This window comes from Dermacentor albipictus, chromosome 3 (genome assembly GCF_038994185.2).
Source record: "Dermacentor albipictus isolate Rhodes 1998 colony chromosome 3, USDA_Dalb.pri_finalv2, whole genome shotgun sequence".
Classification (NCBI taxonomy): Eukaryota; Metazoa; Arthropoda; class Arachnida; order Ixodida; family Ixodidae; genus Dermacentor; species Dermacentor albipictus.
In genome coordinates this window covers 42,599,496-42,621,431 of record NC_091823.1, presented here as the reverse complement: position 1 = coordinate 42,621,431, position 21,936 = coordinate 42,599,496, and the positions used below count along the sequence as shown (strand labels likewise).

The window sequence follows — 21,936 nt, the reverse complement described above, 5'->3', positions numbered from 1 at the left end:
ATTTCGCGAATCTGGAGCAACATAACATAGTTGTAAGCAGTTAAACAAGAAGAAAAGTAAATTGAAAAACAACTTGTTATGTTCAACATGGGATAAATGAGCCAAGCCGTGCTTAATGTCTCCCTGCAGTGAAGGGGGCGCATTCGCACTCTTCGAAAAAAAGCTGACCGCTTCATTCTTCTTGCTCAAATTTCGTAGGAATATCACATTTTACAGTCTGCGGCGTTAAATATAATGCTTGGCAAAGTTAATTTCATGTTTTTTTTTTAAGTGTGAACTTGCCTGCACTAACGGGAATGCGATTCTATGGTGCTGCCGCGAGTAACGTTGGCCGCGACGGAGGCGACGGCAAAAGCATAAACTCGTTTCGCTGCCTGCCGGCAGCTGCAGAAAGTAGAGTTTCAGGGAGGGCCCGCGTGTTGCCCGTTGGCACAATATTGCACCAGGGATTTATCAGCAGGGCAATGGGCGACCCGGATCTTATATCGGCGAAGGACCATGGCACATATCAAAATATTACCATGTACTATAGAAACCACAGGTTGTATTACCCAACCCCTGTCAAAAATCTACACAAACAGGAACAGAAAACACGTAGAAAACCCCAAACAGACACACTACCCAATCCATGCTCACTCATATACCCAGCCGTATACTCTGCCACATGTCAGCTATGCTCTCATCCAAAAGCAGATATTCCACATATATAAAACGAATGCCCCGGAGACTCAGGTCCGGAGAGAATCAAAAACTTTGCAGAGTGGGAGGGCTGTAACGGAGGACACTTGAAATCCCATTTACAAGGTACTCATTTCATTTCACCTAACTTTCCTCAAAGAAAATAAAGAGAGAAAAAATTGAGAACAATTTTTTCACCGCCCAGTTCAATGCCGATTACCCAGAGTGGGTTGCGCCATTTCACTAGGGAACAACTAAGCCAGAATGAAATTCGTAGCCAAAACTTCGTCGTCGACGTCTTTCTCGAACGTTGGCCACGAACGTCTCGTGCGATGCACCGCGTGGCGAACGCGGCACTCGCCTGGGCAAGAAGAAACGGAAGCGAAGCTCTTCTCCTTCGGCTTGTCCTTGACGTTTCCGAGGAAGAACAACAGGCAACCTTTCGGAGGAGGGCAACATGATTCGAGTCTCGCTCCTGACGTTCGCGACGTACCTGTCGGCGGCCATACTGCTGCCTGCCGCCGTGCTCCTGATGGCACTGCAGCGCAGCCACTGCTGCCGGAAGCTGTTCGCCACCTGGGTCTTCTACCCGCTGCTGCACCCGCTCATCAAGCACGCCTTCGAGGGCATTCGGCGCGAGATCATGTACGAGCTGAACGACCTCGTCTCGCACGACCCCGAGCTGCGGCGCGAGGACGCCATCCGCGTGCTTGAAGTGGATGTCGGACCGGGACGAAATTTAGACCACATCTTCAGGAACGTCAGGTAACAATGACGCCTTTCTTTCTTTTTTTCTCGGCTCCTTTATTGCCTGCTTGCCTACAAGTCAACGTAAATGTGTGATAACACATTCCACCCGCTTTGTGTGTTAGCTTACCAGACACTGATATAAAATCATTTCGCCGCAATCAATCGTCTTTTACACAGCAGGCATTGTGACAATTTATTTCCACAAAGTCTTCATGCACAGATTTGCCTTTGACATCACAGTGTTACAGGCTAACAGACAAAAAAAAGAAAAAAAAAGAGATGCCCTCAGGGCAACAAGATGGCGCGATTAGAGTTAACCGGTCGGCGTTCATGTTTGCTTCTGAAACGAATCTACGAGGGCAGCAGGGTTAATTAAAGACAAGCGGTCCAGACAGAAAAATTTAAAGAGTCGACAAACAATCTCGCACTTTCGAATTGGCGAGTGAAGCACTTATCGCGCCTTACTTTCATATCCTGATTACCCGGCCCGCTTTCTAGTTTATCAGAACCCTTCACCGAGAATATCGTCTCGCAGCGTTCAAGAAGTGCTACAAGGGTAGCACATGCTGCTAGGCGTCACAATGAAAGGAACAGGGAATTCATGAAGCTTTTCTTGCAGCATTAAACCAATTAATGAGCTCCAAGCGCTAATTAAGCTTCACTATTGCCCCCCACCCTCATTACGGTTGAGATTACGAGTGCGATCATGGCAATATCTCAGAAGCGCTGCCAGTGTGTTCTGAAGCGCTGTACTTTTATACATTACATTTCAAATGATAACTGCTGTGCGGGTCTTCCTGCTACAGGTACGTGGCAGTGGACCGGACCTCCACGGCCCGGTCCAAGTTCCTGCGGCGTCAGAGCCAGTACGAACACATCACGCTGGAGCAGTGGTTGCTGACCAGCGGCGAGGACCTGGCCCAGGTGCCGGACAACCACGTGGACGCGGTCATCGCCACGCACGTGCTCTGCAGCGTCACCGACGCCCGCAAGCTGGTCAACGAGTGCCGAAGGGTCCTCGCTCCGGTAAGAAACACTGCGCGCGTACACCTGCTTTAGCGATCATGGCGAACGCAGGATTCCGTGAATCAGCACCGCACTACGGTTTTGACAAAAGGGCTCATTTTCGCGTTAACTCTTACAAAACACGGGCTTGTAACGGTTCTCGTTTCTGATCCATTCATTTGTCCCTTCGTACTGGCTTGTACACCGTCGCGTCGCTCGCCGATATCGACCACTGGCCATTACGGTGACAGGAACAGGAAATTCAAGCTTTTCCTGAGAACTGTCATCCGTAGGCCTACAGCCTTTGCCGTCATCGCTATCAAGATTGGCTGACTCCTAACCTGTATGCGTCTAAGTGCATTCAAACTGCTTCCTGAGTGCGGGCACACAGAACTGAAAGGAGACAATGAGTACGAAACAGCCGCAGTATAGCCCGAACATGGGCACCCCCCCCCCCCCCCCCCGCCCTCCAAACTGCTGCTCGATACAATCTTATTTGTTTCGTTCTCCACTTAATACATCCATATTCCTTACACTGCACCTAAGGGTGGCAAGATGCTGTTCATGGAGCACGTGGCCTGCCCGCGGGACTCGTGGGTCTACCAGCTGCAGTTCTTCCTGGACCCGCTGTGGCAACTGCTCACGTGTGGCTGCCACCTGGGTCGCGACGCGAGCGCCGCGATAATCGAAGCGGGCTTCCGGGAGGTGTCCCTCAAGGAGGTCTACCTGCCCATCCTGGCGTTGATTAGCCGGCACGTCTACGGGGTGGCCACCAAGGCGGGCGCGCCCGGCCCCGTGCACCGATCGACTCGGCGCACGCCGCCGCCGCTGCTTGCGAGGCCCGCCGTCGACCAGCCGATGCCGCAGCCGGCTGTGCCCGAGGAACTGCCCCTCGCTGGCCTGGGACCAGAGGCTGAGCCGCTGGCTGCGCCGTCGACATCGTAGCGCCGCCGCGCGTGCTACGTTATTTAGTAACGGTGTACATTAGTAAAACTCATTTTTGACCACGCAAGAGAAGGTTGTATAGTGAAGTACAGTGAAGGTCGTATAGTATAGTAAAGGGAAGCAGCAGGCGGGGTTCGCGCTTTGGTGAACGTCAAAGGCTTTTTACATGTGCAGGAAAGTGCGGGCTGGACGCAAGCAGACATATGGCAGCGTGGCATATAGTACGGTCGGAGATAAAATAAGACGAAGAACGTAGTGACAGCGTTATAGAACACACGACAGTATGACGTGCACACTTTAGTTTATTTTCCTTGAGAGAGAGAGAGAGGTGGAGAGAGAACACTTCCTTGCTGGGGTCAAGGGAGGCGGGGCCGGGAGACTGGCTCCACCGGGGCCTCCCTCCTTGAGGCTCGATCACACCGACAATGAAGGCATTCATGAAGAATTAGATGAACAATGTCTTGTGCAGTGCGAGTTGCCGAAGATGCATTCTCAGCGGCACGCGGATAACCTGCTGCACCGTTATATACCCTCGTTCTGATGCATTTGGTGCACCGTACTGACCCTTTTCGCTAAGCAGTTCGCTCTAGGGAGCGAGATAGAGCTTTCGGCGGGGCGCCGCACGTTGCCTCATCGAAAGCGCACGAATACGACGCCATTGCCTCTTATGCCCTGCTTCTGTGCGATCAGCTGTCGGAAATGCAACTGGGTTTTCTCTAACGCACAGTGCTCCATTAATGCTGCGAAATATGGAGAGGGGAAGTGAAGACGTGCGCAGTAGTTAGCTGCGAAAATTGTGAGTGGCATATTGAGATATGGAATGTATGCGTGCGTCCAAGTTCACGAACCGCTGCTGTACATAAGGACTGGCTGTGTTGCCAGCTCTTCGCGATGCGCGGCTTCCCTCGATATAAAAATCGCTCATCCGCCAACGTTGTAGCGCTAATATCCAAGGAAAGGACTTCAACCTCGGAACGTTTGCGCCAGTGAGCACCGCTCGCTACACGGTGACAAAGGGAATAGCTCCGATTCTTGACGTATATTTAATATTTCTCGCACGTTACCTACACACATGCACCCCAACTCGCACGAAAACTTGCTGCCACTCTATCGCCAACGTATCAAGAATAAGTGAACGGGCACGTACTTGAAGCAATGCACCGAAGCATGGGTAACGGCGACTACACTGGTCACAGCACACCAATGTTCGAAGCTGAACGTTTCGTGACGGTCCACACAGTCGGCTAGTGCCTAGCGATAATAAGTATTTGCTACAAGATATTGTAACGTACAGAACATCTACGTTACAAGCCTTGTGCCCAGCAAGAAGAAACCTATCGTGACTGAGCATACCCGCGAGAAATCGGGCAGAAAATAAACAAGTGACCGCCTCGGGGTCGATGACGAGAACAATGTACAGGAAATAAGAACAATGCAAGCTCACACACACAAACACACGCGCGCACACATATAAAAAAAAAACAGAATAATTTAGCGAATACAGATTTTAACAGAGCATAAAATGTGTACACGAAGAGAATACAAAGCAAAAGTGGAGAAACAGAAAAAAAGGATTACGAAATGACGGAACACACAACAGATATGAAAGTTTTTGTTCAGTTATTGAAATTCCTCTGCAACTCCTTTCAGGAAAATATTAAAATTATGCATGAAGATATCCAGGAACTCTGAATTGGCGTTTTATGTCGCCTGCACACTAGATAGAGGGTCACAAAAATGTGAAGGCTGGAAGGAGCGCTGTTTCCTTGTGCCTTTCTGCGGAACGTAAAATCGCACATTAGAAAGCAAGTGCGAGCTTCAGATTTTTCCATGTATTAACTTGTGAAGAAAAAGAACATCCGATTTTTTTTGCGTCTACAGGTGAGGGTAGGCAACGTGAGTATCTGCGTTAGCTCTACGGAGATGGAAGGCTTTTGACAGAGTCGATGTTTAAACATGGATGTGAACTTTTTTGCACATTTTCGAGAAGTTCACAATTTGACCTACAAGTGCCGCCCCAAACCACGGAGGTGTACTCAAGAACTGGAATGCATACGCTCTTAATAATAATAATAATAATAATAATAATAATAATAATAATAATAATAATAATAATAATAATAATAATAATAATAATAATAATAATAATAATAATAATGATGATGATGATGATGATGAAATTATCAGTGCTTATTATAGGGCCCAGTAAGAACTACGGAGCCTTCGTACTGGTCAGTTAAAAAGGGATACGAGATACAAAACGTACAAAGACATATGTTGTATACAAAACAATCCGAAATGGAGGAAGAAAGAGGCAAACCGAAAAACAAGGGGGCGGTTGTAAAAGGGAGTTAATCATACATGATTATCTACAGTTATAGAAAACACAGGAAATGGACTCTGAAATACGTCAATACAGGGAGAATACTTATTACACGTTTTTTTTTTGGCCAAGCCATAGGACAGTCTTTAACTTTACAAGGCTGGGCAGAAAGTGAGGAATGTTGCCTGGTATGCTTCTTCTGCACGGAAAATTGCATATATGATTGAGACGCTTTGGACAATATATAATGCCATGGACTATCTTAGAGAGAGAGGTGGGAGAAGAAGGTGTGATTCAATACATCTTGATCAAGCACCGCAAAAGCGGTGCTTGAAAATAGATATAAATTGGTTTTGTACACATTCAATGAGATCAGAATTAGATTTGCACGTTCCGTCCCAAATTACAGAGACACACTGTATGTAGTAGTGGACAACCCAAAGTAGAACATAATTTCAGAAGGGCAGCAGGCGAGTGCCATGTGCACGCAATATACGACAAACAACACCAAGAGCGCGAATGGCACGCTGCTTCGCATATTTAGCATGCGATGAGAAGCTTAGCGTTTTGTCGAAGTATACACACCGAGATCTTTCATTTCACCGATCCTGGGCAGCGGGACATCGTTGCGAATAGTGTGTTTTCCGCGTACAATGTAATACAATACTTTTGCAAGCATTTAAGACTATATATATATATATATATATATATATATATCTTATCGCTTCTGCACCAGCTTAAGAGAGAAAAAAAATCATTTTTTGGAGGTTAATGCAGTTGTGAACACTGTTGAGAGTCTTCAATGACGTTTAGTTGTCAGCATATAGAAGGAATGAAGAGTGTCGAATTGCTGACGAAATGTCATTTATCAACAGTAGGAAGAGGGCAAAGAGCAGATCCTTGAGGAACTTCGCTATTGACCTAATAGCTAACAGAACTCTGTCCATGAATGCCAACGAAGCACAATCTATTGCTTAGATAATTCGATGGAAGAAGGTATGTCCATTTGGCTAAGCTTTGTAATAAGGAGTTCATGGCAAAGTACATCAAATGATTTACTTAGGTCAAAGTAAAGAGCGTCTAATTTGTCTTTATACTATGTGCCACACTGGAAGCACGGGCCATAAATGTGGCCAAGTTCTTTGCTGTGGCGCGCCCTGATACAAATCCATGCTGTTCATCTATTAAAATGTTCTTAGCGCTAACAGAAAGCAGGGAATGCAATACCGATTCGAACACGTTTTACACAGTGCAGGGGATAGCTACAGGCGAGTGGTTAGTTGTTACGAGAGCCAATTTTTTGAGCAAGAAATCGACATGATTTGCCACCATCCGTTAACATTACCCGGCATCTTAGGTCCAATGCCCGGCCCTTCAAAACAGCGGCGGGTTTTGGATTTATTGTTCAAATAGCTGTCAGAAATTGGTCTAATAGGAAAGCTTTAATGATTGAATATTTCATATACAAAAGCCTAAATTTACCCGCCATGCCACCTGTAAATATTAGTATCAGGTCCACTTACACATTTTATATTTATTTTTATTCTCTTTTTCTCCCACTCTCCTCTGGAATCTTTTAATCCCATTCCCCAGCCCTATACAGAGTAGCATGCCAGCGGTTGTATACGCGCCGGCAAAATTCTCTGTTTTTTTCATAAAGAGTCTCTCTCTCTCTGTCTGTCTCTCCACTTCTAGCATCCGATTTGTGTACGGGCACTGCCCGTGCTATCTTCCACGCGCTACAAGACGTACCAGACTTGAGGGAACTGTTGAAGATGCTTGTGAATACAGGGACAAGCACACTTCCGTATATACGTCTTACGCACTGCCGGAGGGATACCATCAGCATCACAAGAAAGGGAAGGTTTGAGGCGCTTCATACAATTGAAGACAATGTCATCATTGAGTAATAACGTACTACACACCATACCAGGCTGAGAAGGGAGGTTACTGGAGTTAGCAAGATTTCTTACAACAAATACAAAACAGATATGCTCTGAAAAGGTACCAACAGTGTTCGAAACAACAACGCCATCTGCATCAACAAGACATACACCTACAGCGCTCTTTTTAGAAGAGGGGAAGTCCGTGTAGCCTCAGAAATATGTTGAGTTACCTGTCATTCTCGCTTCAACACGCTCGATGTGGTTGTAGTGAGCATTGTTATAAAAAAAAAATTCGTAGACAACGACAGCTCTTACATTGAAATTTCGACTTGTCTAGGCCTGTGTGTCCTGCTTTTCTGTGTGAATAGCGTTTTTTCATGCTATTCAAAATTTTCGGAAATTTTGCATCTCACTTCAAAACCGCTTCAGCGGCTTTTTCTTTAACATCCTTCATTTTCGAGGAACAAATAAGGAAAGAAAGGAAAGGAACGCGTAGGAAATCAAGAAAAGAGGGGAAGCAAGGAAGAAAGAAAGTTGCTCAACTTCCGTGAGAAGGAGTGCGTGAGAAGTGTCGTAGTCGGTGGCGGGCGACTGGCGCGAGCAGAGGTCTCACTCGGGCGAGACCTCTGCGCTCGCACCACCGAGCAACAACGCCACGCTCCGACACATTGCTCCCGATTTTCTGCAGGAGATCCACTCGGATTTCGTGACGTGGCTGCCCTGGAATTCGAGTTGGGACGCACCGTTACTCTTTGGTCGCACGCGGGCAAGTCCAGTGACTTCATTGTAACAACACCGCGCTGTCCGTAGAAAAGTCCGATCAGAAACGCTCAAATCACGAACAACTTCCGTATGCTGTGACTCATACAGGCGCGATAAGCTGATTGCATTGCCACAGACAACGGCATTCTTGTCGGCGATAATAGGCGCGCGGGCGTAAGTTCGGGGATCGAACTTGTACAACGCCGTATTCGGAGAGAGTCGAAAAAAAAAGAAAATCAAGTGGAGGGTGTCCCAAGCAACACGGTGCTGTATGTATAGGCCGCGGCACGGCGATACCTCTGTCCCACGCACCTCTTTTCCTTTTCTCAAATATTTAGAATCAACAGGGGCGGTTCATTAAAATCTTGGCGCGGTCGATCAATGACACGCGGCACAGCTAGGACGCAAACAATGAGGCAGGGAGGTAAATAAGCAAGCAAGCAAGCAAGCAAGCAAGCAAGCAAGCAAGCAAGCAAGCAAGCAAGCAAGCAAAACATTTTTCACTCTCCCCAGTTCCATCCTTCTGCGGACAATTTGGATGCTCATTCGAAAAAAAGCTTTCCCTGGCACGTGTGCTAAGTTTCCCGACAGAGAGAACGCACTCCATAATGGATTGGCCTCACATGTATACACTCTCGCGGCTACAACTTTCTCTTCCCCCATTGCACCACCAATTACGACGTAACGTGCGCAAGGTGCAGAGTACCACAGCCGCCCTCATCCAGCTCGAGGTTTCCTGCGGTAAAGTGAAGGCACCATCCCGGTGGTGCATCCAGAGGCACTGTGGAGTTGCGCTGCTGAACACAAGGTCGCGGTTTCGACCCCGGCCGCGCCGGCTGCATGCATTCCAACAGGGGAAAAATGCAAATAACAATAACAAAATATTAAGAAAGAACGACCGTATACCGCGCATCAGGTGCACGTTAAATAACTTAATCCGGGGTCCCCCACTATACGGCGCGCTTCATATAGTCAGGTCGTCGTTCTAGCACGTAAAGGCCGATAATTGAATTTGTTAAAAAATATTCAATTAGCCCCGTGCCTGCAACGTCAGCCGAACTCACGTGCCTGGGCAAATTTCGCAATTTCTACCTGCATTTAAGCCTCTGCCACCCTCTGCGCTCAATCACCGCTGCGCTACCCATTCCCCTCCCCACGTGTAGGGTAGAAAACTGGACTCAGTCTGGCTATTCTCCCTGCCTTTCCTTCTTCCTCTCTCTCTCTCTCTCTCTCCCCCCCCCCCCCCCCTCTTGAGAACTTCAATGAAACTTTAATGGGATCGGAAGAAGTGGAGAGGTCGGCCGGATTGAAGTGCTTCTAGCCTGTGCTGTACTGCAACGAGGATGGTACGGTGAAGTTGACGATGACCAGAGCTGCACAGCATATACCGACAACGACAAGCTGACGAAAACATCCTGGACAAAAACCGCTGTGCTGCCCGAGTCGACTCAGTTTTCGTCAGCCCCGACGCTGTTTCGGGCTTCCACAGGGAGTGGTGCAGCGGGACGGGGGCTAAGGAAGGGAAGGGCGAAGGAAATGACTACGTGTTTGCATCCGCCTCCTCCGTCCACTCATTCTCCTTGCTCACGTACCAGCTCACGTCTGTGACTATAGGAGCATAAATGGCGATAACGAGAGAAGCCCGACGCAGCGCTTATCGCCTACAGCTCTCCAGGAGAATCGCCCTCTGGAAGGCTAACGGTCTCGGTTTCCTCCTCGCTGCGGTTACCTTGTTACGAGCGCACACGAGCCTCGGTCATCTGCACGCCGCATTACGGCCGGCGACAAAGAGGGGCTTGTATGTTACCGCATATTGCGATCTCGTTGTGGTCCCCTAAGGGATAGAAATAAAGAGCCCTGGAACTAATTTTGCGGCCGCCGTGTGATCCTCGTGCGGCAAAGGCGGTAAAGGGTAAGATCACCTTGTGTGTTTTTATTATTCCTCAGTTATTTACCATTCTCGCTAAAGCGTTATCGCTTGCGGTAGGATGTTATTTTTCGCAGGCGTATCCATCTGAGCGAACTTTGCTGAGAGGCAATCTAAAGAAAAAAAAAGGCTACACATGCATCGCGTGTCTAACGTCTAGGCAGTGAGCGTTGTCGAAGGGCGTTGATTTGTTATGAGCTGAGAATGAATGCGTGCAGTAGAGATACGGCGGTATTCTTTCGAGGATTCGTCGTTGTGATTCAGTCGGTTTACGGCATTGTACTACTGAGAAAAAGGTCGCGGGTTCGAAGCTCCACCGCGGAGGCCGCGCTCTCACGAAAGTGAAGTACGAAAGCACCCATGTACTTACATTTAAGTTTTATTTAAAGCAACTCCAGACAGTGAAAATTTACCCGGAGTCCTCCACTGCGGGGTCTTTGATAGCCCTGCAGTTGAAGGCAAAACAACGTCAAATACTTGATGTTATAACGGCGAGCACAGCATTCGAAGGAAGGCGCTAGCAATATTCGTTTCGTTTTATATTTATCAAACCACCTGTCATAATAAATACAGGAGGCAGGAAAAAAGAAAGACTAAACGAAGAAAGAGGGCCAGAGAAATAGATTCCGCCAATGAAATTAACCAAATGACAACAGGCAAGTAAACGATGAAGCAACAAAGTAAAAATTTTCATTTTCGCCGTTCGTGTGACACTTCTGTTTCCTCTACATTTATAGTGTATAGCGTAGTGCACCAAACTTTCACAGAGAGGCATCACCTCGCGCCATAACAAGGGGTTAAAACAGTGCAGATGGCAAGAAACGTCAGTCGTGTACACAGTCTCTCGTACACACTCGAAACCGCGCTGCTTGTTTGACGAGGTGGATAACACGAGCACGTTTTTTACCAAAGTCCCGGCGAGACTTCGCGTATAAGGACGAGGCAGGCAGGCACGTACGTACTCGATAACGGGACAGGCGCGCAATGCGCGCCCTCCCTTTCCGCCTCGCAACGCACACAGCAGGCGCACCTTTCGTCGCGCGTGCACTCTGGACTCATCGTTCAAACGCCAGCCCCGGCCACGCAAACGCGTACCTTACTCGAGACCTTAGCAGCAAGTGCTTCACCGACGCAGTGCGCACCCTCTCCCTCTAAACGCATACCTGGGCGCATCACGCTGTTGCGCTGATCGCACGTTTCTGCTCTCACAGGCACGCCGAAACCCTATACATGCAACAGAAATGCAGGGTTTCAACGTAAACTTCACGCCGGGAAACTATACACTATAGTGACTCAGGCCTCTTAGAACGAACGAGTCGGGGACGTCGCGATAGTGCAGCGCGGGATGACCATGCATCGCCGGCGTTTCCTCGATTTCAGAAACAAGCCGGGAATCTTGTAAAGCAAACAACAGGTGTACTTCGTCACGGAGGCGACTTCTGCTTGGACCGTTATCACGGAGGCACGCCGCGGCCCTGCCTGCGATAAGCTCCGGAACGCGCGGGCCGCCACTCCACCTCAGTGCACCGCTGCAAACTGGGCAGAAGGCACGCTGCCGCGCTAATCGGTAGCGGCCTAGGTCTCGAAGACAAAGATGGCGGACGTGCGATGGACTGCCGTCTGCTTGGTGTGCGTCGCTTCGGCCTGCTGGGCCCAGGACGTAGGCTCGGGAAGCGGTAAGTGGAGCCGGCGGTCTCGTTTTCGATGGTTCTGCGACGACTACATTGCGGACGAACTTTCGAAAACGTTATGTTTGCTGGCCACCTAAGCCTAACATCGTCCGTTTTTCGTTTGTTTTTGGGTGTGGCTCGCTAAGACCGATGGGCGTCTGCGGCCAGTGACCGCTAGTACAGTTGACTTCTGTTAAGAGGAACTTCGTTAAGCGGAATTTTCGGACATGAGGAACAATGTGTGAACATTTGCATGGTTTCCCATCGACTCAATCAATATATATATATATGTGTGTATATCCGCAGACACGAACTGAAAATTCAGTTAATCCAAACTTCCGCAGCCGCCACTGGCGCCTGCTTTTCGGTAATGCGAGAGGCTAATGTCGGTAGGCTTGGAAGAAGTGACTTTGCTATAGTTACGCTGGAAACAAGTTGTGTTCCTGTAGACGTAAACAATTGCGCCAGCGTCGACGATCACGTGGAGAGCCTGCAGGGCTTACATCACAGAAACAATAATTGAGGAGATCCTCGAGGTGGACCTGCAGTTTGATAATTATAGTGAGGACACGGCCCAGAAGCTACAACAAATAGTGGTGTTCACATATGATGTAGCTGAGAACGCCCTGAATACCTTGGTGCTTTCTTTTTTCACAACCTGAAGGAAATGAATAATTTTTCAGCAGGCTAGGTGAAGTGTCAGCTTTTGTTACAGCGCACAGGTCTACGCGGCGCCGACAAGCAACAGTTTGTATCATACGACTGCAATTGTTTATTTTACACTTTTTAATGCTGATTTTATTGCGGTTTCACTTGTTTTGTGTAATGAATATTTAGGCGCACAAAGAACAGTAGATTTTAAGTTTAACGGATACATTCCGCCAGGACGAATTCTTGACAAGGCGAACAGATTTTTACAGTATCGTCGAACTTGTCAAAATAGCTTATTCCATTTGGGTTGGTTTATCGTTTGCTTCTAAGTAATTTGGCAAGACCCACAGGGGATGAGTTGTGAATCACGCGGTAGTATGAACAAAATTAACAATAATTTTGCGAAAGTAATATTACTAATATTTTGTAATCCGTACTAATACTAAAGGGATAGTAATAGTAATATTAACTACTCATAATGAAGGAGCTTGATACTCTGAGCTATGTTACTGTGAATTTCAATAAATGCAATAAAGAGGCAATGCTAGCAGTATTGGACGGAGGTAGCAGCTAGTTACTTCTGTTTGTTCTGCCTCCTTTATTTCAAATTTTACCAACGTGTAAAGCACAATTGCAATTATGAGGAAGGCAGGGTCCATATTTCCAAATACGGTTCGCAAAAGAAGCTTAGTACAGGCAGTCGTCGAGCAGAAGCGGAGATGTAACAGTGTCATGTAGACTAAACCAAACCTTCTTTCTGAGAAAGTAGTAAAAATCAGTCGCTTCTGTTTAAAAACATTTAAAACGGTTTTGTTATAATTAGGTCTATGCTTTCAATCGCTTTTATTTCCTCTTGAACGTTGATTTGCACTTAATGGTACTCCAGAACACAGACGAGAAACGCCGCTAGAAAGTTTCGATCTAACCGATAACAGAAGGCGCACGCACTAAAAATGCACGTTGTGAACGGTACCTTCCTTTTGCATATTCCTACCACGGTGGGTATAGCAAGACTGAATCAGAGATCAGTTACGGGTCGCCGCGTCAAGCTCTGAATGAGGCCGAACTTGAAAAAAAAAAATGCATTACTGCCTCCGCTAAAATTAACGCATCTCGCCATCAGCATGATAGTACACAAAGTGCAGAGCAAGTGCTTTATAAATATCACAAATGATTATCGTTTCATTTTATTTTCCTTAAGGACCCCGCGGCGGGCGGTATTACATAAGGTGGTACATGTGGTACTTCGTACCAAATGTACCACCCAGCATTTTAGTCATAGGTGACGCGTTAGCAAAGTGAAATCGTCCGTTCTGACATTTGCGAATAAGCACATTATGAAGAAAAATTATTCTTTGTTTTCAGAAGTGTGGTTCATAGCATGCTGGACAAGCGCGCTCGAATTTCGGCGCCAAACACTTCTAACCTGCATAACACCTAGGCGGCAAAGTGGTTAGCTTAGCTTAGATGGCATGAAGCGCAAAGCTTGGTCTTTCAATCTGCCGATAACACAAACCGGTGACAGCGAATACGACCGTAACCGTGAGAAACAAAGAAATGATGCAGATTATTCTGCGCATGATAATCTTATCACCATACTACACGAAATTACAGAGTGACAACAAATCTGGGAAAATTGAGACTGATAAGGGTATACTCGTTTGTACAAGAGAACAAAATAAACGACAAAATATGCAACGGATTACAAGCGGAAATGAAGATAACTACGCAACATGCATGATTCTCTTTGTACTAACAACGCAGTGTCGACCACTACACGCTCAAAATCCCTTGCTGCACACGAGACCTCAAACGTGCATTGCGGTTGGACATTTTCACCTTTGAAGAGTAGCATTTAAACAATGGCGACAACCCTATACTCGATTTGATGTCTCGCTCATTTCCACAAGGTCTAAACGCAACATCTATGAGCTTAAAATTTCAAGGAAAATATTTGTTTGGTCATTGCCTGCCCGTCGTGTTACACATCCTATAGCACGACGACCGGCCGCCATAGTTCCCTGCAAGTTTGCCTATAAATTTAAGTTCAATGGATGTTGCCCTTATATCTGTCAACAGCAACGAAAGCGTCAAAACCAGCACGCCTGTTACATCTCAGCGTGAAAATGCGCACCTTTTGTAAAGGTTAGCTTGATAACAGTTTACGACATCACGCGCCGGCAGTGACGTAGACGGCAGCATACGATGACGCATCGGGAGTGTGGTCAGCGTCCACAGTTGAGACAATATCCTGTGCCGTTTCTCGTATAATACGCATATCTCCTTGAACATGATATGACACAGAACTTTAATGTAATGCTCAGTATCTCATAAACACTAGTACATTCTTCAAACATGCATGTATCTTTAGGTGTCTCCAGTGGCCGCACTGTCCCTCAAAGTAAGATTATTGTCGAAGCGCTGTTGTACGCTGTGAGGATAATGCAACATTGTGTGCATAGTAGAAATTCTATTCCAAACACTCAGCTTTCAGTCTTAAAATTATTTTTAGTACAATGGGAAATAACAGCACAACTCTTTTCTGTGTGTATTTGATAATTGGGCTGTCTTTTATTCCTCTGATAGCACGAATACTCTGAAGCACACAATTTATTGATCGCACAGAAAACATCGTGGAAGCTTCCTAGTAAAAACGGCACACCGCGCCCAGGAAGCCATAAGCAAGCATTCAGGATGTCTTGGTATACACGCGTGACCTGTTCCAGCTCACCGTATGTGCTAGGGGTCCTTTGTTTTCGGATATATATATATATATATATATATATATATATATATATATATATATATATATATATATATATATATATATATATATATATATATATATATGTATATATATATATATGTATATATATATATATATATATAGCTCAAGGTTCCCGTATTTTTTTGGTAACTTTTACAAATTATTAACATACGCAATGGTCTCTCTTTGGATACAAACGTGTTTAAACAAGCGAAGTGACTGACCGGTACGTGCAATCACAAAGAGATCTTTTATTTCATGTGGCGAACTCATTTATACAAATCCTCGTAGCTAGGCCCCTTATTATACTTAAAAAAAAACGACAAATAGAAACGCGCTCCGCGATCCCTTCTTTACTTTGTTCTCTGCACATCAGTTAAGGGGAAAAAAGAATACTAGTGTACACGGGCATGCTTCGCAAGTAGTGAGATGCTTTTCCTTGCCTTAAAAGCTTGTTGACACACATTATGATGCGCATTTTGAGCGTATCTGTGTCCATCCTAGACCTAGCTGCCAGGTCCTTTGTCCATTTATGTTGTCATTCTGCTTTAATACTATGCACCATACGCTCTTGACACAATATGAATAGAATAACAACTAGGCCGGTCTGCCTTGAACGTAACGCAGTTGAGTAAACGTCCTATCAACGTCGTAACTACCGCTCGCAATGCAGAACAACGTCAGCGTTGCGTTAACTTCACAGCGCACTGCCCCCGCTCACATGCATGCATGCGACGTGCGGGAAAAGCGATGCGACGTGCAAGTGTGTATGCACGTAAACGCGGCTAAAGCAACAAGCTTTCTTTCAGTCAAGGCCGGCAGGCGCTGAATTCATTATACATGCCTGTTTATCTTCTCTCGAGTGTACAGCGACATAGAAGCATACATTATGTCGGGCAGCGTTCACCAGTTTTGTAACGCCAGCGTTTGTTATTGTCTTTGATGAAAGGGCAAACTTCGGGAAGAAATCGGGTTTATCCAGATGCTGATAAAAACTTGCTCGGGGCGCAAGAAATTAGGAATTATCAGGTTTTATCCCAAAACCAAGGGACCCTATACGAGTATCTTGTCGCTGTCGTCGTCGATGATGTGCACAGGCATGCATGACCTTGCAAAAGTAACACCAGGTATGTACTCTCCCTCAGCCTCGCGTTAATTGTGCCGCGTTTCGTGTTCTGAGATAAAGCCGGTGAAGAAAACCAGCGTCATTTAAGGATTTCAAGAGCATCTTTGCGAGCTTCAGTGTCCGACAGTCACTGCGAGCCTTTCGGACCATAAACTATACGCAGCACAACACTGCACATTCAGCTCTGTCGACGGTTAAGTGTACTTTAAAGTTAAATTACTTAGACTGGCAGACAAATTTTTCAAATCTCTTTCAACCGAGGCGTCTCAGAGCTGATGACATCAGTATGACATCTGTCTACGTAAAGCAGGCTTACTCTCTAACTGCGGAACGCAGTGTAATCTGCATTGACTATCGGAGTCCAAAATTGACGTCATGAGAATTCATGATGTCACGTGGAGCTGGTGCGGAAACCTGCAGGTGGTGTCGCCATTTGTTTTCCGTCATCGCGCCCCCTGTGGCTTACTAAGCCTCAGCTTAGGAGCGACACTCATCTGTATTTGTATTCAGGAGTGTAGCCTAACAATGCAGCTAAAATCTATGTTTCTATATACAGTGTCCACTTGAGGGCCTGCTGAAAAGTTTGTCGATGTGTTCATTGAACGACAGACGATTTAGCAAAAAAAAAAACAATTGTACGAATGTATACAGGAGAGCGGGACACCAGGTATAGCTTTCGGCAGACGCATGCAGTATGTATACGTATAGGCCGCAATTGCAGATTCACCCCGAGTTACTATTCCAATAAGTGAAATAGCTTGGAAATGCTTCGGTCAGTTATAGCTGTATAGCGCACAGAAAAAATGCACATTTGCTACAATGAATTTGAACAATTCAACAAAGATATATACTAATATGTCACGTACGAAAACGTAAGAAGAAAAAAGATGAGGGTTCAATAATTATTCGTAACGCGTCTAAATAAGTCAGAAAGGTTAAAACTATGCGACACATTGCATTTAAAATGCTGCCCATATTCATTCAAAGTATAGAATATCTGTAACACAGAGTTCCCTTGGGACATTGGGAAACCTTTCTAATAGCAATAGCGTGATACTTTCGAACACTTGCTTACATTTTTTAACGCTGTATTTGATCAACATGTATTTACCATCGCACATAAACTTGGCGTATTGGTCCCCTTATGTTCGCAAAACGTGACCTCAGTTGTAATTATTCCAGCGCAGCCTTCTAAGTGTTACCTGCTCGTCTTACACTGCTCGTAAAACAAACTAATAACGCTATGGACTACTTGCACACGTACTCTATACTGGAAAATGCGCATTTAACTTGCTCATTTGGAACATTGCCTACAGTTTATCCATACCATGCCCCTAATTTTCCCTGGATAAAAACAAGATGCTTTGTTTTGTTTACCAAGGATACCAGAGAAACAAACTACGAATCTCTAATATCCACTTCAGTCACGGCGTACACGTTTGTGAACGCGACTTATTTTTGCGATTGCTGTGCAGTGGTTGCAAGGAATATACAATGAACGCCAAGCTTTGAGTAAATGGAACATTCTGCTTTCTTGAAGTGCACCCATTTCGCGTCTGAGTGAAATGCATCGCTTCACACGACTGCTTTCACCGAGGCACTATACCGTCTGAAGTGGGGCGTTTTGGCAGTAATCGCGAAAGATTTTTTTTCCTTTGTTGTAATGCTTGTGCCTAATAATTAACCTGTGCAGGTGATTCGAGCGAGTGATTCAATATGTTTAATGAAGAAACGTAGCAGGAGTGACTGTACAATAAATGAATATTTCTGTGTAATTATGATGTGGTCACTATAAAATGGACAGAGTCATTCTCCCACCGTGACTTGCTTTCTATATGGGGACTCCAGCCACCTTGGGATAAAATTATGTAAATTTTGCACATTTACCGACAGTAGATCGTAATGAGTAACTGAAGGTGTTGCACGAAAATCCATGACAAAAAAACTACGGTTTAGTAATTATCTGCGACACTTGCATTTAACGCAGGGAAGTGAAAGTTTCGCAACGCATTGCGCTATAAATTTTCCTATTTTCGCAAAATTTCACGCCCGTATCTTGTGAGTTGTTTTAGGAGCCTAGGAAACATCTAGATTAGCAACAGTATGACACCCTGGAACGCTTCAATGAGTTACTATCTACAAAGGCTGTTATGAACCTAGACACAGTAAACAGATATCGCTCATCACTCGGAACATTGTTTCGTACGTCGAATAAATATAAACCCAGCGTCCCGCATATTTTACCGAGGATACAGGAAGAAAACAACCGAATTCCATGCATAATGCATAACATTTGAGAGAAAGCGACCAGTCCATTACTGTTTTCAGAGTAACTAAGCAACCTACACAGTGCAAATTTTCGGCACACATCACCAAAAAGTGGCCCTCATTTTTTTTTTTCAAAATACGAAATATCTTCTGTGCTTGCTCCTGCCGGAAAACAAGTAATAGTATAGTTCTTGTTTAGGAATAGCCTGAAAATGAAATCGTCAGTCAGCAGTGACACATGCCTTTAGAAAAAATTCAAGTCAGTGTTCTATTGGTATTGAAATGGCACTGCGAGTTCGACCAAGGTCATTTTCACGAGCGTATATCTCCGACAGTTGTCGTGTTTACACAGCAAAATTGGACAGTTATACATATAAGAGGTTTGATTAGATTTCTCATGGCGATAAGATACCGAGACTGCAACGCTACAACGGACAGAGATGAAATAGTTCCAGCATTTGCTAGTCCAACGATTTCAGGCCGTAAGGCGTGCACCATGCAGTCGTTGGGCGCGGCTGATTATAACACTTTATCTGGACCTCCCCCTCACTCGCAGATTAAACGTAACAAGCTGATTGTGTATGGGGATACGTATATAGCGGTCGCCAAAGCTGGGCATGATTTAAGTTGCGCAAGCCGACAGTTTGTTAGGGCGGGAACTGCCTGCAGCGCCAGGCGTTCTCCGCAACGTGAGTGTGTATGGGGGAATCCCGCGCGTCGTCCGCCACAGGGCGGCCCGAGAAGGCACACAAGACAATCGCCGTTGTCCAAGCAGGGAATATGCGTAGTAAAGAAATTTTAGCATTACTTATGTAGTCATTCTACCAAGAAAGAAAACTTAGACTCAGCTGGTAGTCTTAATGGAATTTCGAGCGTGCAGCCGAAAGTGCCAGAGCGCGCTTTCAAAAGTTTGTGTGTGGCGAGTGTGGTCAGATGACATACTTTCCCCCCCACTTTTGACAAGGGAGGGAAAGCCCCCCCCCCCCCCCCCCTCCGGTATATACGCCTATGCACAATCGTTTGAAGTCTAGAGAGAGAACTCTCTCCACCCGAGTTATTACGAGGAATGAAGCATGCAGACACACAGGTAGTGGTAATGTAGTGGTAGTAACAAGGTAGTGGTAGTATCTGCGCCGCGTCCGAGAAGGGATTTTCGGGCGGCAAATATCAAACGGAGTCGCAGGGAAGTAGGCAGGCTGTCAGGTGAAAGAAAGTAAGTGATTTTATCGGCTATATTCTACTGGTTATGACCGCAACCCTGCACCCAGAACCTTAATGGCGATTTGGGATGACCATGTAAGTCTGTGAATATCTTCCCATATACGTATAGCTCTACTTAAAAACTTGTTTCAGCTGTTCCACAGCGTTGAGCGAATCAGTATGTGCAGATCTGAACGACTTCAGTGAATGTGAAGTTGCGAATGACTATGGTCGCATTGTGTGTGGCATGTAGCTCAAGTAATAATCAGTTGTTTCTGCCATGTAGCTGCAAGCGACTTGAATAACGGGCTATCTCGTGCTGAGTAAGGCAGCCCGTCCTCCATTCCTTTGAACAGCTGTTCCTGAGTAGATCACATAGTATCCCCTATAAAAATTGAACAATGCGCTCCTTTAAAAAAAAATGATTTCTTTGCCAACTAAGCCGGGTTTCAGTATGGATATGTTTCTTGCTGCTGCAGAAAAGCAGTGGCGAGACAGTCGCTTGCCAGACGAATCGGCTTACATCAGCCTCCCTGTCTGCATGGATCTATACAGACTTCCTCGTTACATACAGAATAACATATAAAATAACTATACAGACATTCCTCGTTAGTGTTTCTTTAATGGAACCTAAGCAGTATTGTAAATCCTATTGGAAAGTACAGATCGGTGTGCCTGTTCGGACTTGCGAAGTCGTACATAGCAAATAACTGTTGTACCGACGGAGCAAACACGCCAAACCGCAGGGATATACGCAAATAAAGCTTGGCTTTAATAAAATAATTATGTTCTTGAAAACGGATATTTATTGCAGTGTAGATATTTCGGCACCGTTTGTTGTTTCATTGTGTCGTTCTGGGAGAGAACTGAGCCGGTCGCCGGCAAGTCCGTATAGAGCCATACAGACAGACGGGCTGATGTAGGCCGATTCGTCTGGCAAGCGACTGTCTCACCGCTGTTTTTCTACAGCAGCGAGAAACATATCCATATTTAAACCCGGCTTAGTTGGCAAAGAAATCACCTTAAAAAAAAGGAGTGCATCGTTCAATTTTCATACATGTAATAGAGAGAGCGAGTAACATATAGAATCAAGTTAAATCTGTGTAATGCCAAGCATATCGGGTAGCGACACCACTTTCGAATTCCCGCACTACAGCTTTCGCTGACGTCAGAGATTTCGACAGCGTCAACGCAAAACTTTCTTCTTCGCCATAACAAGCAGCCTTTTTCGCCGTTAGAGAAATGCCAGAGTTTTTTCGCGCATTCTTTAGTATGCGGTCTGCGCTGATTCGTTGTTGCTGCTTGTTCTGTTAAGGACTTTTGCGCCTGCATCCCTTCACCTCGTCCCCCTCCTTCCCCCTTTTCTTTCTTTTTTTTTTCTCACTGACTTGGACTCCGCAGGACGTGGGTCTTCGGGCGATGATTTGAACGCCTTTGAGGACCGACTGGTGTACCCGCAGCGTCCGGCTGACTACCAGACGTTCCGCAAGTCGCTGATGTATCCGTACGAATACAAGGACCTTCAGTCCATCGATTCGAGCAAGCTGGAGAGCGAGATCTCGCTACAGGCCAGGCTGCCTTTCTTCGGCTTCCACTACAAGTACATCAAGGTGAGGAGGATCGATCGGCGCTTGATCGCCCCTTTATTGCTGTATATACCACTTATGAATACATCACCGCGAAGCACACGACACGTAATACCACAATGCGCCCAAATACATCGACATGCGGACGCACACGACGTACGGCGAGTCGGTTAGATGCGCACTATCTATCCTCTATACCCTGTCTGTCACACACTATCTGCAAGACAGATAGTGTGTGACAGACAGGGTATAGAGGATATACCCTCATCATGTGGCCGACGATATATATAGGACAAACAGGCAAGTGTATCAATGACAGGACAAGAGAGCATGCGGCATCTTTGGAAGGAATCTCCGCTGGGCATCTCGCTTTTCAAATTATCGCCAGCACC

At 45.9% G+C, this 21,936-nt stretch overlaps 2 protein-coding genes across 5 annotated transcripts in view; both read left to right on the top strand.

Moving 5' to 3' along the window:
* Nucleotides 1-402: 402 nt before the first annotated feature.
* Nucleotides 403-4,246, top strand: LOC135902547 (thiol S-methyltransferase TMT1A-like). Its single transcript, XM_065432683.2, has 3 exons — nt 403-1,443; nt 2,235-2,454; nt 2,980-4,246. Exons 1-3 carry the CDS (start codon nt 1,136-1,138, stop codon nt 3,376-3,378), a joined length of 927 nt encoding a protein of 308 aa, XP_065288755.1. The 5' UTR covers nt 403-1,135; the 3' UTR covers nt 3,379-4,246.
* A 5,866-nt stretch (nt 4,247-10,112) lies between these two features.
* mesh (sushi domain containing 2 mesh) overlaps nt 10,113-21,936 on the top strand; it is a 49,236-nt gene continuing 37,412 nt past the window's right edge. Inside the window, exons 1-3 of one of the 4 annotated variants that reach the window (XM_070535396.1) lie at nt 10,113-10,261; nt 11,657-11,952; nt 21,360-21,568. In XM_070535396.1, coding sequence (XP_070391497.1) covers nt 11,871-11,952; nt 21,360-21,568 — 291 coding nt within the window. In that variant the 5' untranslated portion in view covers nt 10,113-10,261; nt 11,657-11,870. Of the gene's footprint in view, nt 10,262-11,372; nt 11,953-21,359; nt 21,569-21,936 lie in introns of those variants that run through there. The other 3 variants (XM_065432685.2, XM_070535397.1, XM_070535395.1) reach the window with 3 other exon arrangements.